General features: G+C 44.0%; 1 protein-coding gene across 1 annotated transcript; it reads right to left on the reverse strand.

Annotated features, from left to right (window-relative positions):
• Positions 1 to 5765: 5765 nt before the first annotated feature.
• LOC139159861 (zinc finger protein 850-like) lies at positions 5766 to 18165 on the reverse strand. Its single transcript, XM_070737286.1, has 6 exons — positions 18063 to 18165; positions 16965 to 17074; positions 14358 to 15685; positions 7660 to 7729; positions 7344 to 7506; positions 5766 to 7091 (listed from the first exon to the last, which is right to left on the reverse strand). The coding sequence occupies exons 3-6, from the start codon at positions 15593 to 15595 to the stop codon at positions 6478 to 6480; spliced, it is 2085 nt and encodes a 694-aa protein (XP_070593387.1). The 5' UTR covers positions 15596 to 15685; positions 16965 to 17074; positions 18063 to 18165; the 3' UTR covers positions 5766 to 6477.
• Between the last annotated feature and the right edge of the window lie 791 nt (positions 18166 to 18956).

Here is an 18956-nt window from a genome sequence, read left to right on the forward strand (position 1 = left end):
GGGTGGGGGAAATCTTATGCTCTCAGTCCCCAAGTTTTATTTTCTGAGCAGGGAGTCAGGCGAGAGTAAAAAAAAAAAATCAAAATGATACAACAGAAACAACTTTCTGTTCTTTTGACATGCAGGACAACCATCACTCATGAAAAGGGGCGGGGCTTTGAACTGGATTCCATTTTGACATTTTTTTGACAGCCTCTCACTCACCTGCAGACACCTCGGCCAATTTGCCATGTCTTCGTGGAGAATTGAATACATTCTGGGCACTCAATGGAACATGCCAGGAATTTGATCCTGACCGGCTCAAGGGTTGACTCAGCCTTCCATCCTTCCGAGGTTTGGTAAAATGAGGTTGGGGACGATCCGTTGATTCTGTAAACCGCTTTAGACAGGGCCCTAAAGCACTGTGGAGCAGTATATAAGTCTGACAGATGGATTAATAGAGTTGGAAGGGACCTTACAGGTCATGTAGTCCAACCCCTTGCTCAAGCAGGAGATCCTAAGTACAGTAGTACATCAAGATATGAACCCCTTGTCTCACGAACTTTTCGAGAGACGAACCTGGGGTTCGGGATTTTTGTGCCTCTTCTTACGAACCTTTTTCGCCTTACAAACCCACCGCCGCGAACGCCGAACCTGAAATTTTGGCAAAAGTTCGGGTTCAGGTTCGGGAGGTTGCGGAGAAGCGCCACCGCCTGTCTGTCACCTTTTGAAACAGCTGGGGGCCTTCTCGGCATTCTCCCGAACCTGGAAGTTTGGCAACATTCAGGTTCGGATACAGGTTCGGGAGGCCGCGGAGAAGCCCCGCCACCTGACTGTCGCCTTGGCAGAAGAGCCGCGTAGCTGTCGGCCGGTCGGGAAGCTCAAACGGAGGTGGGGAAACCCAATAGGGAATTCCATGGGCGGAACTTTGACATCACGGAGACGTCCTTCCTGGCCGGCTGAAACATAGACTCCAGGAAGGATGTCTTCATGACGTCGAAGCTTCGCCCATGGAATTCCCTATTGGGATTCCCCACCTCTGTTTGAGCCTCCCAACCGGCCGACAGCTCCGCGGCTCTTCTGGCAACGTGACAGCCGGGCGGCGGGGTTTCTCGGCGGCTTCCCAAACCCGAACCTGACCCATAACGTTTGCCGAACCTTTGGGTTTGGGAGAACGCAGAGAAGCCCCCCAGCTGTTTCAAAAGTTGACAGCTAGGCGGTGGCGCCCAGCAGAACACCGTTTTTGCTATTTTTTTTCCTTTCACGCATTAATCCCTTTTACATTGTTTCCTATGGGAAACATTGTTTCGTCTTACGAACTTTTCGCCTTACGAACCTCCTGCCGGAACCAATTAAGTTCGTAAGACGAGGTATCACTGTATTTCTGACAAATGACAGTTCAATCTCTTCTTGAAGTTCTTAAGTGATGAAATTGTTCTGCCCCAGCTATGGACCAGAAAGAACGTAGCACACACGCAGTTTCTTCAAACCCGTTTACTCAATTAATGACTACTAATAATCTTGCATAGTATGTGACACACATAAACACAAGTTAAAGCAGTGTTTTCTTGAAAAACCAGCTGTTCATTAAGCAGCATTAGCAGCTAGCATAAGTCTATAAAGTCATAAATTAAATGAAAGCAATTAGTCCTGAATATCTCAAGAAAAGCTTACAACAGTTGGCAAAATGCCTAGAAACAGTCCGCAGGAAAAAAGCGACAATGGGGGGAGGAATGGAGGAAGAGCAGGTTCTCCACTCATCTTCTCAGCCATATGGCTGGCGACTACATAGAAAAGTAAAAACTAAAGCACCGCCCACCCACCCACCTCCAATAAAATAACACACTTACCTGAGCACCGGTTCTCCTTCTCTAACAAATGAAAATAAAAAAAGGTTTTTTTGTAAGTGGCTAAGGGCAGCCAACACAATCAGCCAAAGCAAGTTCCCGGCTGCATACCACTCCCTCACACAGGACAGGAGTCTGCGCGCCAAGGCGAGGTTGGTGGGCATGACTGACAAGCCAGTGAATCAGGAAGCTGCTGGCTCGTCAATCAATCTCCCGCACATGTGCAGATGATTTTTTTGGAAAAATAAATAATTAAAAAAATGCCAGTGACTGATTGACGAGCCACCGAATCAGGAAGCTTCTGGCTTGTCAATCAATCTCCTGCACATGTGCAGATGATTTTTTTGGAAAAATAAATAATTAAAAAAATGCCAGTGACTGATTGATGAGCCAGCGAATCAGGAAGCTGCTGGCTTGGCAAACAATCTCCTGTACGTGTGCAGATGATTTTTTTGGAAAAATAAATAATTTAAAAAATGCCAGTGACTGATTGATGAGCCAGCAAATCAGGAAGCTGCTGGCTCATCAATCAATCTCCTGCACATGTGCAGATGATTTTTTTTGGAAAAATAAATAATTTAAAAAATGCCAGTGACTGATTGACGAGCCAGCGAATCAGGAAGCTGTTGGCTCATCAATCAATTTGCCGCACATGCGCAGATTTTTTTGAAATTTAAAAAAAAAATATTAAACAATGCCACTGACCGGGGAATCCTAGAAGTAACTAACACAGATTAGCTGGAGCTGCGCGTGCAGCTTCAATTTCATTACCGGAACGGGGTTCCGCCGCGTTCCGGCTGGAGCCCAGCCCTGCTTTCCTCCCAACAACCCTGTGAGGTGGGTCAGGCTGAGGGAATGAGGGGCTCCAACTCGCCCAGCTGGCTTTGATGGCCAAGGAGGGCCTGGATCTTCCTTTTGAGCCCAGTTTCACTCCATTTCATTTTTGTGTGTCTCTCTATGTGTGTGTGTCTTAAGGAGTCCAACGATTCCCCCGTTCCACATCCCTCCTTGTTCTGTCTGGGTCACTCCGGAAGCTATGAACAACCCAAAAAGACAAGCCAGACACACCGGTTGAATCCAAACATAGTTTTATAATGGAAAAGAGAAAAGAAGCCAACAGAAAATGTCCTTACAGGTCAGGAAAGCACCGGAACTCCAAAAGAAACACGAAAGCAATTGTTCATACAGAAAAACAGGATCCTTAATGCCAAACGAGGCTGTTGAGCTAACAGACACAAACCTCCCACCGGTCTTCAAGGCTGCTGGGCCACGAGCCAGGAGCAAAAACGCTGAGAGAAAATGCAGATAACACCAACTCCACTTTGATAACACTCCACGCTGCCGAAAGGGTTTGCATGCCTTGTAAACCCTTCCCTGCTAATGAGGACCACACCCAACCCCCAGGTGCTCCTCATTCAGCGCTGATAATATCTACGCAGTTGAGTTCTCCTTTGATCTATGCGTCTCTGTCGTATACTAATGATAGCTTGTGCTTCGTCATCCAGGGACTCCAGGGAATCCAGAGAATCCAAGCTACTTGCTTGAGATAGCCCTTCCCCAGGGCTCCCAGGCCTTGCTTCATTGTCACTTTCTTGACTGCTGTCTCCACTGTCTGGCTGCAAAGAACTCTCTCCTCCGCTCTCAAACTCCCCTGGGCATGGAGCCAGCAGAGACGCAGCTGGTCTTTGATCTGGCTCAGGCTGAACCACAACACCTCCTCTAGGGGGCATCTTCTGGAAGCCTCTTGTTACAGGTTTCCTGCTTCTTCTCAGAGAAGTCTGACTCACTCCTCTAGTAGCTGCTGGGAACTATGGGCCCTGGACTTCCTGAAGGCCTTCCTCCTCCCCATTACCTTAACCCACATTGGCTGCTTAGCATGACACAATCCGGCTGCCATCTTGTCTGTTTTGAGCCAGTCATCTCCTGAAAAATATTATTTCGAAAAACAGAAACATAGAAGACTGATGGCAGAAAAAGACCTCATGGTCCATCTAGTCTGCCCTTATACTATTTCCTGTGTTTTATCTTACGATGGATATATGTTTATCCCAGGCATGTTTAAATTCAGTTACTGTGGATTTACCAACCACCTCTGCTGGAAGTTTGTTCCAAGAATCTACTACTCTTTCAGTAAAATAATATTTTCTCATGCTGCTTTTGATCTTTCCCCCAACTAACTTCAGATTGTGTCCCCTTGCTCTTGTGTTCAATTTCCTATTAAAAACACTTCCCTCCTGGACCTTATTTAACCCTTTAACATATTTAAATGTTTCGATCATGTCCCCCCTTTTCCTTCTGTCCTCCAGACTATACAGATTGAGTTCATTAAGTCTTTCTTGACACGTTTTATGCTTAAGACCTTCCACCATTCTTGTAGCCCGTCTTTGGACCCGTTCAATTTTGTCAATATCTTTTTGTAGGTGAGGTCTCCAGAACTGAACACAGTATTCCAAATGTGGTCTCACCAGCGCTCTATATAAGGAGATCACAATCTCCCTCTTCCTGCTTGTTATACCTCTAGCTATGCAGCCAAGCATCCTACTTGCTTTTCCTACTGCCTGACCACACTTCTCACCCATTTTGAGACTGTCAGAAATCACTACCCCTAAATCCTTCTGAAGTTTTTGCTAACACAGAACTGACAATGCAATATTTAGATTGAGGATTCCTTTTCCCCAAGTGCATTATTTTACATTTGGAAACATTAAACTGCAGTTTCCATTGCTTTGACCATTTATCTAGTAAAGCTAAATCATTTACCATATTATAGACCCCTCCAGCAGCGTTCCCTGTAAGCTGCGCGCGTGAGCACGCGCACGCCCCAAAATCCCCCCCGTGCACCCTTTTTCACAGGCGCGCGCTCCCTATCCCCCTGCCAGCCCGCGTGTGGGGGGGCGGGGGGGCGCTGGCCCGGCAGTAGAAGGGAAGGGAGCAGCGGCCATCCCTGCCTCCCTATGGTGCCTCCGGCCCCCTCGGCCTTTCAGCGCTGCAATCTTCACTAATTTATCTATCATCTCTTTATGTGGAACCATATCAAAGGCTTTGCTGAAGTCCAGATAGGCAATATTCACGGCACCACCTTCATCCAACACCTTTGTGACATAGTCAAAGAAATCAATGAGATTAGTCTGACATGATTTGCCTTCAGTAAAGCCATGCTGGTTTGGGTCCAATAAGTTATTGTTTTTCAGGTGCTGATTTATCCTCTTTTTGAGTAGAGTCTCCATCATTTTAACTATAACTGATGTCAAGTTAACTGGCCTGTAGTTACCAGCTTCTTCTCTACTGCCCTTCTTGTGGATAGGCACAACACTGGCCATTCTCCAATCCTCAGGAACATCTCCTGTTAACAGGGATTGGTTAAACAAATCAGTCGGGGAGGAGCAATGACAGATCTGAGTTCTTTAAGAACTCTGGGGTGGATGCCATCTGGACCCATTGCCTTATTTATCTTTAAACATTCAAGTTCTTCTAAGACATTGGCTTCTAAGATCACTGGAGCTGAATCCGTACAGCTGGAAGCAATGCTATATCCCTCTATAGTATTATTTTGTAAGGTGTCTTGAGAAAACTGAACAGAAGTAGCTATTGAAATGGTCGGCGATCTCCTTATTCCCATCAATGCATGTATTATTACCGGTACTAAGCTTTGTGATGCTGCAGTTTTTCTTCTTCCAATCACTAATATATCTGAAGAAGGTTTTATCCCCCTTCTTTACAGATTTGGCAATTTCTTCCTCTTTTGAAGCTTTAGCAGCATATATTATCTGTTTCGCGTCCTTCTGTCTCATTTTATACATCTCATTTTATACTTTTATTAAGGATTATATGTACAGAAAAAACGATAGCACAAATATTTTTATTTGAATATATGAAAAAGACAATGAAAACAGAAAAATGTCTTCCAAAAATATAATAGGAAAAAGGAAACCTTCCCTCTTCAACCTCAGCCAGAAAATTTAACAACAAAACTTTAGCACTAAATAAACCACCAGATTCATCTCATTGATCAGCAAAGTCTAGTAAAAATTAAAAGAAATACCAGATTCCTTGACTTACGACTGAAGGTCTTTATGTCCAGAAATCCATTCCAAGTTTTGGTCATGAGTCAATAACTTCCTGTACTCTACAAAACATTATATCTACTCACCAGACACTTATAACCCTTTTGTGTAATCACTCCAATAAATTTATAACGCGACTTTGGGAGCAAAATATTCTAACACTACCAACATTTACATCCTTTTAACTCATTGTGTATCTTCTGAGGTTCTTTTGCTTCAGTAGGAAAAACATTTTCACTCTCACCAAATAATTGTCCAATTTCCCTTCAGTCACTGTGTAAAGTTCCTGGTAAACATTGAGATGTGTTGAAATAAAGGGCTCCCAACTTTGCTGAATAGATTTATCTCTTCAATGAACTTTCTGGGGGGGTTTTAGCTTTGATTTTCTAGGAAAAGCTTTCTCACACTACATTTTACTCACACCAAATAACTGTAGGATTTCCCTTTACTTGCCGTCACTTTGTTGAAAAAAGGGCTCTTAACGTTATTCACAGCTGAAGAGATTTATCTCTGCTATGGACATTTTTATGCTTTTTCAACCTTGATTTAATATGAAAAGGTTTCTCACACTCTGCGCGCGTGTAAAGCTACTCTCCTGTGTGACTTCTGGTGTGCCTACGAAGTGATGAAGATTGGACAAAACATTTTCCACACTTCAGACATTTATATGGTTTTTCTCCAGTGTGGATTCGCTGATGAATCACAAGAGAATTTTTCTGGGAAAAACATTTATCGCACTCTGAGCATTGATGAGGTTTCTCTCCTGTATGGATCTGGCTGTGAATTCTAAGGGACTCTGAATGAGCAAAGGTTCTCCCACAATCTAAACATTTGTAGTTTTTTCCCCCCGTGTGAATTTTTATATGATCTTGAAGGTTTGATTTCTGACGATAAAATCTTCCACATTCAATGCATTGATATGGCTTCTCCCCTGTGTGGGTTTTATGATGTTCCCAAAGGTTTTGCTTGTATCCAAAGCATTTTCCACATTCTGTGCAACTGTAGGGCTTCTCTCCTGTGTGGACCCTCTGATGCTTTCCAAGGTATCCTTTTCGGGAAAAGCCTTTCCCACACTCCCCACATTTGAATGGCTTCTCGCCCGTGTGGATTCTCTCGTGATTTTTAACGTCTGTTCGTGTAATAAAACTTTTCCCACACTCCCCACATTCATAAGGTTTTTCTCCTTTGTGCCACATCTGGTGTCTCCGAAGGTCAGAAGAATCCACAAATCTTCTCGCACATTCTGTGCATTCGTAGGGTCTCTCTCCAGTGTGAATTCTCTGATGTACCCCCAGGTTTGATTTATTAGAAAAACATTTTCCACAGTCGAGGCACTTTTCGTTCTTCTCCCCTGTGTGTGTTTTCCAATGAAGGTGAAGAGATGAACTCTGGGCAAAACATTTTCCACAATCAAAGCATTTGTAAGATTTGATTCCTGAATGAATCTTATTATGAAGCCAAAGAGTTGAGTTCTGAGAAAAGCTCTTCCCACATTCCCAACACTTGTAAGGTTTCTCCCCTGTGTGGATTCTCTCGTGGTTTCTGAGAGTGGCTTTTTCACGGAAAAACTTCCCACATTCCAGACATTGATAGGGTTTCTCTCCAGTGTGGATTTTCTGATGTAAAAGAAGGTGTGACTTTCGGCTAGAGCAATGGCCACATTCCTCACACTTATAGGCTTTCAGTGTTGGGGGCTTTCTGAGATCTTTGGGGTTTTTCCCAGAGAAGTATTTCTCAGCCTCCAAAGCTTTGCTGGATTTATTTCCCACATGGTCCTTCCTGTGGGTCAAAAGGAGGGACTTGCGAGCAAAGTTTTTCCCACACTCTGAGCATTCGTGGGTTCTTCCGTGGATTTTCGGAGGGCTGCTTGTATCTGACGGGGGATCCAAGAGTTTCCCAGGCTCCATGCTTTATGGCGGTGGCTGCCTTATGTTGATTTTCTAATATCTGCTGATAGTTGGCTTGCAGGTAAATCTCTGGTTAATATATTCTATCCCCTGTTAGAAGGAGAAAGAAGTGAAGAATTATATTTCCTTTTGAGACACAGAATCATGAAGTCTTAGCCTTGGCAGGGACCTTGAGGGTCTTCCAGTCTTCCAGGGTGGGGGGGAGAAGAATGGAATGCGATCTAACCAAAACATACTGCTATCTCATGGGAACCAAGATCATTCTCAACAGGGGCCAGCAGGAGAATGGAACTTGTTACCAGGAGTTGCAACAACACCTAAATGGGCAATGTGACCTGCGACCCTAGGGGAGGGGGGACCTCTAACGTTGAATTATGCTGAAAGGGTGAGAAACTGCTAGAGCTGGTTTTAAGTTCAGAAATGATATACTTTGGAAAGTAGTTCTCCAAGGAAGCCTAAGTTCTCAGAACACTGAATCAATCAATCAATCAATCTATCTATCTATCTATCTATCTATCTATCTATCTATCTATCTATCTATCTATCTATCTATCTATCTATCTATCATCTATCTATCTATCTATCTATCTATCTATCTATCATCTATCTATCTATCTATCTATCTATCTATCTATCTATCTATCTATCTATCTATCTATCTATCTGATTTATATGCCACCCCTCTCTGAAAGACTTCTTTGGGATCATTACTTGGAACCAGACCACAGTGGCGTTGCAGGCAATAGTCCTTGGGGGCATCTCAGGAGGGGGAGAAAACAGGCAGAGGCCCTCCATAAATTGAGGAGCCACCCACTAAAGTGGGATGCAAAGCTACAGCCACCCTTGGAAGCCTGAGCCCAGCCATGTAAAGCAGCCCTGACTGACAGCAATGCTGGGCTGGGGCTGGGCCTTGAGGGGAGGCCTTCAGCACTCTCAGTCATCTACCACAGTCCCCAGGCCTGGCCTTCACCCCAGTGTCACCTCTACCAATGAGAAATGTGGCTTATTCCCCAGACCGGAGGCTTTTGCAACCCAGCTCCATTTTCCAAGCCGCGTGTTCTGTACAGTTTCCAAGCAATGCGTCCCAAAGCATCTCTTGGTTTCCCCAGGAGCCCTTCAGTCGAATGCGGCCTGTGCCTGGGAATGACAAGGCCTCTCCTGCTCACTTCAGACCACCCCATATTCCTTGCCTGGGACTTTGTTTAACGACACGTGAAATCGCTTAACAACCACAATCAGGAGTACAGCATTGCAGTCATTGAGCCAAACTCTCATGTGACATCTTAGTTAATGACCACTTTCCTCAACGACCAAGACTTATGACCAATTGTGGTCATAGGTCCAGCACAAACTACAAAAATAGCCAAAAAGTAAGTAACCTTCTACCGCTGCACCATAGAGAGTATTTTAACTTACTGCATCTGTGTGTGGTTTGCCAACTGAACAGTGACAGATAGGACAGCACTCCAGAAGGTAAACATCATTGCCCAGAGCATCTTGTGGACTTCAACTCCCAGAATTCCTGAGCCAATCATGCTAACTCAGGAGTTATGGGAGTTGAAGTCCACATGTCATAGAACAGCCAACTTTGCCTACTCCTGGCCCAGAGGATTATTGGTTGTCCTCTCCCCTCTTTGGAAGAACTTTATAACTCCAGCTGCCTCAAAGAAAGTTAAAAAAAAATCATTCTTAAAGGTCCAGCTCATCCTGGGCACTTAAATTATTACCATCTGGCAGAAGGTAGAGGTGAATAAAAACAAGGAGAAAGAGGCTTCTATCCCAGAACAGTTAACTAGATTGAATTCTACTGTATAGTGCAATGTTAATGCAACATCAGGGGTTTTCAATTCTATTGCCTAAAATGCGAAGGATGTGTGTTTCACTTCTATTTGAATAGTTATAATGTACACTGAAGATGGCATTTAATTTGGTTGTACAGGGTGCAATGACAATAAAGTAAACTAAATTAAACTGAGGCATCACATAAGCAAAAGAGAAGGAATATCTCTGGGACCGCCTTCTGCCGCACGAATCCCAGCGACTGGTTAGGTCTCGCAGAGTTGGCCTTCTCCAAGTCCCGTCAACTAAACAATGTCATTTGGCGGGACCCAGGAGAAGAGCCTTCTCTGTGGCGGCCCCGACCCTCTGGAACCAGCTCCCCCCAGATATCAGAGTTGCCTCCACCCTCCTTGCCTTTCGCAAGCTCCTTAAAACCGGTCTCTGTCGTCAGGCATGGGGGAATTGAATTTTTCCCCCTTCCCCCTAGACTTATCAATCTGTTTAATATAAAACTTATTAGAACCAAAATCACTCAAGGAAGGTTTAGAGAGAGAGAGAGAGGAAGTAGCTGGAGAAGGTAGAGATGGAGTGAATAGAGGGAGAGAGGAAGGACTTGTGCTACCTATTGATTGGTTGAGGGTTCTAGTTATCCTATTGGTTGTTCCCTGTTAAAGGTTCTTTGAATTCTATTGGCTGCTCCTCGTCAACCTGCTCCATATAAGATCTGACAGTTGTTCAGTTGCTGTTTACCGTTGCTAGAACTTTCTGTTAGTAAAGGCAGTTAATCAGCACTGTCTCCTTGCTTCCAACATAACAGGAAGGAGAGAAGAGAAGAAAGGCAGATAGGAGAGATGGAGAGAGTGGGAGGGGAGTGAGAAAGGAAAACATGAACACAGATTGATAACCTATTAATATGACAGAGGTGCTGATATGAAAGTAAAAGAGATAGCTAGAATTATGTCACTACGGATGCTATGGGTATGTTTTCAAGGTATGTGCATTGACATATGTATGGAGTTCTTTGGGATTGGGCGGCATTAAGGTCAAACAAATAGATAGATATGGATCTAAAAAAATAAAAATATCATTAATGCCATTTCTGATTCTTATCCTTTTTTCTTGTTTCTCCTCATTTTTCCACGTTTGAGCTCCATTCCCATCATGAGCTCTCGATCCCAGCTTCCTCATGATGCCATGTGTATATTTTATAAAATAAAGTAAAAAGGGGGCACAGCAGAAAGAAGAAAACATTAGCATTAAAAGAAAAGATTTCACTGCTGGCCTTTTAGATGCAGCTCAAAATAAAAGGATCTCTTGGGTGTTAAGAAAAAAAAATGAAAATCCAGTTAACTTAAATACTTTCTCCCCACCCCCCAACCCTCCCCTCCGTATTGCAAGGAGGTCAGTCTCGGTTACGAATCCGCACAAACGTTTTGAAAGCACCACTTTGACCGTGAGGGATCTGGATGCTCGGAGATCTGCTCTGACGGACCACAGAGAGACCTGGAAGAAACTTTCCCCAAACCGCCTATCCCGGATCCACCCGAAGCCTCCCCTTTGGCGGGCGAGGAGCCCCCTTTGCCCCCCTGGAGGGAAGGGAGGGATCCGCTCCCTGCAGGCAACGCCAGAGCTCTTGATCTCCCCGAGGAAATCCCGGCAAGCCCAACAGCGGGATCCGCAGCTCCCTTCCAGCTGGCGGGGAGAAGATCTCCTGGCAGGAGGGAGAGCAGCCTCACCTGCTCCGAACGGGATCCAGGAGCTTCTCCCGAGGGATCAAACGCAGATCCCCCAAGGAAGAAAGGGGATTCACGAGGGAAGCCTAAGTCCAGAGTGGGAGGGGAGTGGCGGGGCTTCTATTCTTCTCTCCGGTCCCGCCCCTTTCCCGCCCCCTCTTCTTCCTCTCCGCCCCTCCCCTTTAATCTCCCCCCTCAGCCAGGACCACGTGCTCCGAAAGAACCTCTGTTCCTTCTGATGGGAGTCGGTGTGGAGGGTTCCGCCGCCCATGGGAAGGATTTCGCCCTCTGCAGGCTGCAAGCGGGATTACTTCATCCCCTGAGACAGGAAAGGGGAATGTTTGGGGGAGGAGCCCAGATCGCGTTCTTGTTTCCATGGAGACAACCCGATACGAAAGGGAAACAAGGCAGCCAACCCAGTGCAGAATGGAAAATGGTTTTTTTAAATTTATCTGCCTTTATTATTTTTGCAAGAACTCAAGACAGTGAACGTATCTCTCACATCTTCCTGGACTTGTTTGCCCCACAACAGCCCTCTTATGCTGAGAGAGTGACTGGCCCAAGGTCTCCCAACCGCCTTTCATGGCCAAGGCAGGACTGGAACCCAGGGCCTCAGGCTTTCTTTTTTTATTATATACACAAAACGTCACTTAATGCACAAACATGCATTGTTAGTTATCATAATTCCTATCTGGGTTATAGCCAGTAATGGGCAGCCACCCACGCTTTCTGCTTGCAGGAGGGGGCCACGTGAGGCTGGAGGGGAGCTGGGCAGGAGAGAGGGAAGCTCATCCAAGGCCAAGAAAGCGGAAAGAGGAAAAAACAAGGAGCATAGACTCAGCAGAGAGGGGAAAAAGGAGAACCCAGCAGAGACCAGTAATCCAGGAAGTTACAGCCACCCATCAGCTGGAGGTGCGTACCATCTTCCTTTCCGCCGGTGGAACTGCGCTCCACCCCGTCCTGCCTGCTGCCCACCCCTGGTTATAGCACAAGATCGGTCCATGTAATTTTTATCTACTTATATTTTAAATATTTTTAATATATGTGTATATATTTAAATCATTTCCATACCTATTTCTTCTATATGTATCAACCTTCTGGTCTATTCATCCTGTTTCATTTTCTCTTTTTGGGGTTTATTTAATACATATTTTCTCTTCTATTTCCATACACATTTATTTTACATAAGACAGGTGCTCACTGTTTCAAATTTATTGCCTTTATACAATGGCCCCCTTTTGCAAATGAGTCAAAGTTTAATCAGTGTATAATTACAAGTAGTCCTCAATTTATGGCATAGATGTTTCCCAATGGGATAAATAAGGAAACTTGTGAGCTGGGTGGTTTCCATATTTGATAATAAAGAAATATAAATAACTATAGGTGGTCCTCGACTTTCCACTTTAAGCCTGTCTCTGCACATTATGGATCTGGGCCATGCAATACCTTTTGTGGGTATTGCTCAAAACTCCAAAATGGTGCACAAACTGGTTCTCCCAGATAGGTGGAATTGTTTGGGACTTGATTAATTTCTTTTCAGGTTAAAAACAAAACTGTACACAGGACAACCTCACATTAACTGAATTTTGTGTCACACAAAAGACAACCTGGTATCAATTTTCAATTCACATGAAATTGAGTATTGCACAATATTGTCACACATTTAATGTTGATTCTACTAGAAACACTGAGGAGTCGAGAAGGATTTCTTTCTTCAAGTATCCAGGAAACCTGATTGCTCCCCTGCGGAAACGTATGAAGGATGCTGGGAAAGGGAGACTGAATTGAGCCCTGCACTGTCTCCACTCTGAAGTGAACCTGGCTGAAGCCATTTTTGGCTGCCTCTTAGCTCCCACAAGCCCCGAGATGGGAAAGGAGGAGGGGGGAGTAGAAAGGCCTGCTGGGCTGTCAAAATAAAACGTTTTCTTTTAATTTGCAGATGATTCAGTATTTGTTTTCGAAGAATCATTGGAAAAGGGCCCCAAGTTAAAAAATAGAAGACTATAGGAAAGTTGCAGGACTTAAAATTAACAAAGACAAAACTAAAAGCTTAAAATCTTACAAAAGGGTGAATTGACAACGAAATTAGGTCTACAAATATTTAAAGTAAAATACCTGGGAATATATTTAACTGCCAGATGTTTAACAACCAAAGAAGAAAATTATACAAGATTACTACAACAATTCAAAGCGGACATGGAAAATTGGAAAAATTTGTAAATATCAATAGTAGGAAGAATTGCAACTATAAAAATGAGTATTTTACTGAGCTACTTTTTTCTATTCCATATGGGACCCATAAAAATAGGGGTGAATTACTTTGATAAGCTAAACATAATAATTTTGAAATATATCTGGCATGGGGAAAAAGAAAGAATGAGACTAAAAATATTGAAAGAATCTAAAAATAATAACTTTTTTCATTAAAACATTTATTGCATTTATGGAGTTTCTCTCCTGTATGGATTTGGCTGTGACATCTTCATTATTATTCAATGCCATTCAATTTATTAGATTTGTATGCCGCCTCTCTCCGAAGACTCGGGGCGGCTGCGAGTTGTGTCATTGTGTACTCTCTGGTGTTATTTGAGGTTCCTTCAGTAGGAAAAGTGTTTTACTCACACCAAATAATTGTAGAAACATAGAAGTCTGACGGCAGAAAAAGACCTCATGGTCCATCTAGTCTGCCCTTATACTATTTTCTGTATTTTATCTTAAGATGGATATGTTTATCCCAGGCATGTTTAAATTCAGTTACTGTGCATTTATTTACCACGTCTGCTGGAAGTTTGTTCCAAGGATCTACTACACTTTCAGTCAAATAATATTTTCTCATGTTGCTTTTTTGTAGGATTCCCTTCGATCACTGTGTGAAGTTCCTGGTAAATATTAAGATGTGTTGAATTAAAATACTCCCAACATTGTTGACAGTTGAAAAGATTTATCTTTGCAATGGACTTTTTGCTGCTTTTTCAGTTTTGATTTACTTTTCTCACACTGTGTGTATTTCTAAGGCCAAACTCCTGGGACTTCGGGTGTGCCTATGATGGTTTTTCTCTAGTGTGGATTCGCTGATGTTTCAAAAGATCGCGTTTCTGTGAAAAACATTTATCGCAGTCTGAGCATTTGTGAGGTTTTTCTCCTGTATGGATTCGGCTGTGATTTCTAAGGCCAGATGACTGAGTAAATGCTCTCCCACAGTCTAAACATTTGTATTTTTTTTCCCCTGTGTGGATTTTTTTATGCTCTCCAAGGGCTGATTTCCTATTAAAACACCTTCCACAGTCGATGCATTGATATGGCTTCTCCCCTGTGTGGGTTATGTGATGTCTCCAAAGGTCAGTCTCGTCTCTAAAGCATTTCCCACATTCTAGGCAGCTGTAGGGCTTCTCTCCTGTGTGGACCCTCTGATGCCTTCCAAGGGATTTTTTTTGAGAAAAGCCTTTCCCACACTCCCCACATTTGAATGGCTTCTCTCCCGTGTGGATTCTCTCGTGATTTTTAACCTCTGCTTGTGTAATAAAACTTTTCCCACACTCCCCACATTCATAGGGTTTTTCTCCTTTGTGCCACATCTGGTGTCTCCGAAGGTCAGAAGGACACATAAATCTTCTCTCACATTCTGTGCATTCATAGGGTCTCTCTCCAGTGTGAATTCTCTGATGTCGCACCAGAGTTGTTTTCTGGGTAAAACATTTCCCACATTCGAGGCACTTTTCGTTTTTCTCCCCTGTGTGTGTTTTCCAATGAAGGTGAAGAGATGAACTCTGGGCAAAACATTTTCCACAATCAAAGCATTTGTAAGATTTGATTCCTGCATGAGACTTCTCATGGGTCGCAAGATTTGCCCTCTGAGAAAAGCTCTTCCCACATTCCCAACACTTGTAAGGTTTCTCCCCTGTGTGAATTCTCTCGTGGTTTCTGAGAGTGGTTTTTTGATGGAAAAACCTCCCACATTCCAGACATTGATAAGGTTTCTCTCCAGTGTGGATTTTCCGATGTAAAAGAAGGCTTGACTTTTTACTAAAGCATAACTCACATCCTTCACACTTATAGGCTTTTAATACTGGGGGCTTTCTGAGATCTTTGGGGGTTTTCCCAGAGAAAGATTTCTCAGCCTCCAAAGCTTTGCTGGATTTATTTCCCACATGGTCCTTCCTGTGGGTCAAAAGGAGGGACCTGCGAGCAAAGGATTTCCCACACTCTGAGCATTCATGGGTTCTTCCGTGGATTTTCGGAGGGCTGTTTGTATCTGACGGAGGATCCAAGAGTTTCCCTGGCTCCATGCTTTATGGCGGTGGCTGCCTTATGTTGATTTTCTAATATCTGTTGGTAGTTGGCTTGCAGGTAAATCTCTGGTTACAATATTTTATCCCCTATTAAAAGGAGAAGGAAGTGAAGCATTATATTTCCTTTTGAAACACAGAATCATGAAATCTTAGCCTTGGCAGGGACCTTGAGGGTTTCCAGTCTGACCCTCTTCCCAGGATAGGGTGCTCAGTATATCTGAGGCCAAGTGAGGAAGTCCCTAAATTTCTAAGAGAGATGTCCTAAATGTATGACCATGCTAGGGCCTGGAATAGAACATAGAAACATAGAAGTCTGATGGCAGAAAAAGACCTCATGGTCCATCTAGTCTGCCCTTATACTATTTTCTGTATTTTATCTTAGGATGGATATATGTTTATCCCAGGCATGTTTAAATTCAGTTACTGGAAGTTTGTTCCAAGGATCTACTTCTGATCTTCTCCCCAACTAACCTCAGATTGGGGGCCCTTGTTCTTGTGTTCACTTTCCTATTAAAAACACTTCCCTCCTGGATCTTATTTAACCCTTTAATATCTTTAAATGTTTCGATCATGTCCCCCCTTTTCCTTAAGGATCTCGTTCCTTAAGTGAAGCAGTGTGTCAATTATGAAATGGATCGAGCCTGCTGCAGGCATCTTCTGTTTCTCTAGTTGCCACACAGCTCAGGGAGGGGGAAGAAGATTGGAATGCGATCTAGCCAAAACAACCTGCTATCTCGTGGGAACCAAGGTCATTCTCAACAGGGGCCAGCAGGAGAATGGAACTTGTTGCCGGGAGATGCAAGAACACGTAATTGGGCAACGTGAGCTGTGACCCTAGAGGAGGCAAGATCTCTAACATTTAATTATGCTGACTGCGTGGGAAACAGTTAGAGCTGGTTTTAAGTTCATCCGTGCAAAAATGAGGTACTCAATAAAGCCGTTCTTTGAGGAAACCTAAAATTTCAGAGTGCTGAATCCTTTGGGACCATTAGTTGGAACCAGGACATAGTGGTTAGAAGAGGGATCATGAACAAACACTACATGAAAAAAATGAATTAATTTCAAAACAAACCCTTATTGAAAAAGGTATTAAATTGGATTGGTGGTCTTTTTTACAAATCATATCAAAATTTAAAGCAGACAAAACCAAATATGGTTTTCAAAATATTAACAAACAGTCTCGATAAGAAAATAATATCCAGACTATATAACTTCCTCCTTGCTGATGAAATGGCCGAGGAGGAAGTAAAACAAACAATGATAGCCTGGACTCAGAATTTTAGCAGAATGGGGGAGAATTTGGAACACAAACTACAAGCTAACATTACCTATACCGTATAAGGAAAACATGTATAAAATATTTTACCGCTGACATCTGCCCCCAGAGTGAAGCCATATTTAATTAATCATCCCTCCTGAAATTTATACCACTGTTCTCATTTCTGGGTCTCTCTTCTGAGTGACATTGAACATGATCTGTAAATGAGTGGAAGAAAGTCGAAAAAATATAATTATCGATGGGGATACAAAATAATGAAGATTGAATTGTAATTTAAAAATATCTTAATACAATGGGAGAAAACAGCAGGCTGAAGTCCACAAGGGACCAAAGCATAGTTGTGTGAAGGAAAACTCAGTGGAAGAAGAGAGAGACCAGATGGGGCAGAGCGTGGGTGAAAAGGGCGGCTCTTTCCTGCTCTTTTTGGAGGCTGCAAGGCCACAAAGATTCCAGTTAGGCTTTTCATGAATGTATTTACAATTATTCAAGTGGGCATTCTGGCCATCAGCTTCTTCCAGCAGCTCCTCCCAAGACCCCACCCCCCAAAAACCCCTCCTTTGTGCGTTGGAAAAAAATCCACCAAGGAGGAGCCCCCACATCTCAGCCCTTTTCTGGACAAAACAAAGAAAATATAAAGCTTCAAAATTCTACCCATCTTTTTAAAGCAGAAGGAAAGTAAGCATTAGCATTAAAAGAAAAGATTTCACTACTGGCCTTTTATATGCAGCTCAAAATAAAAGGGTCTCTTGGGTATTAAGAAAAAAAATGAAACCCCGGTTAATTTAAATCCTTTCCCCCACCCCCCAACCCTCCCCTCCCCATTGCAAGGAGGTCAGTCTCTGTCACGAATCTGCAAAAACGTTTTTAAAGCTCTGTTTACTCCACTTTTTCCAAACGACCGTGAGGGATCTGGATGCTCGGAGATCTCCTGCTCTGACGGACCTTCTGGAAGAAACTTTCCAAAAACCGCCTATCCCGGATCTACCCGAAGCCCCCCGGGGATCCTTGTCCGGGCGAGGAGCCCCCTTTACCCCCCTAGAGGGAAAAGAGGGATCCGCTCCCTGCAGGCAACGCCAGAGCACTTGATCTCCCCGAGGAAATCCCGGCAAGCCCAACAGCGGCATCCGCAGCTCCCTTCCAGCTGGCGGGGAGAAGATCTCCTGGCAGGAGGGAAAGCAGCCTCACCTGCTACGAGCGGGATCCAGGAACTTCTCCCGAGGGATCCAGCGCAGATTCCCCAAGGAAGAAAGGGGATTCACGGAAGGAAGCGGAAGTCCAGAGAGTGGGAGGGGAGGGGCGGGGCTTCTGCTCTCCTCTGGTCTCGCCCCTTTCCCGCCCCCTCTTCTTCCTCTCCGCCCCTCCCCTTTAATCTTCCCCCTCAGCCCGGACCCAGTGCTCCGAAAGAACCTCTGTTCCTTTTGATGGGCCTCGGTGTGGAGGGTTCCGCTGCCCATGGGAAGGATTTTGCCTTCTGCAGGCTGCAAGCGGGATTACTTGATCCACTGAGACAGGAAAGGGGAATGTTTGGGGGAGGAGCCCAGATCGCGTTCTTGTTTCCATGGAGACAACCCGATACGGAAGGGAAACAAGGCAGCCAACCCAGTGCAGAATGGAAAATGATTTTTTAAAATTTATCTGCCTTTATTATTTTTGCAAGAACTCAAGACAGTGAACGTATCCCTCACATCTTCCTGGACTTGTTTGCCCCACAACAGCCCTCTTATGCTGAGAGAGTGACTGGCTCAACGTCTCCCAACCGCCTTTCATGGCCAAGGCAGGACTGGAACCCAGGGCTTCAGGCTTTCTTTTTTTATTATATACACAAAACGTCACTTAACGCACAAACATGCATTGTTAGTTATCATAATTCCTATCTGGGTTATAGCCAGTAATGGGCAGCCACCCACGCCTTCTGCTTGCAGGAGGGGGCCACGTGAGGCTGAAGGAGATGTTGCGGCTAGATTTAAGTATACTTTTTTCTGTTTTTGTTATTACACTTGTACTGGTTATTTTCAAATTTTGCACAATCTTATCCCATACGATACTGCTATATGAAATTTCTATTACTTAAAGTATTCC

Source organism: Erythrolamprus reginae, chromosome 2 (assembly GCF_031021105.1).
Source record: "Erythrolamprus reginae isolate rEryReg1 chromosome 2, rEryReg1.hap1, whole genome shotgun sequence".
Taxonomy (NCBI): Eukaryota; Metazoa; Chordata; class Lepidosauria; order Squamata; family Dipsadidae; genus Erythrolamprus; species Erythrolamprus reginae.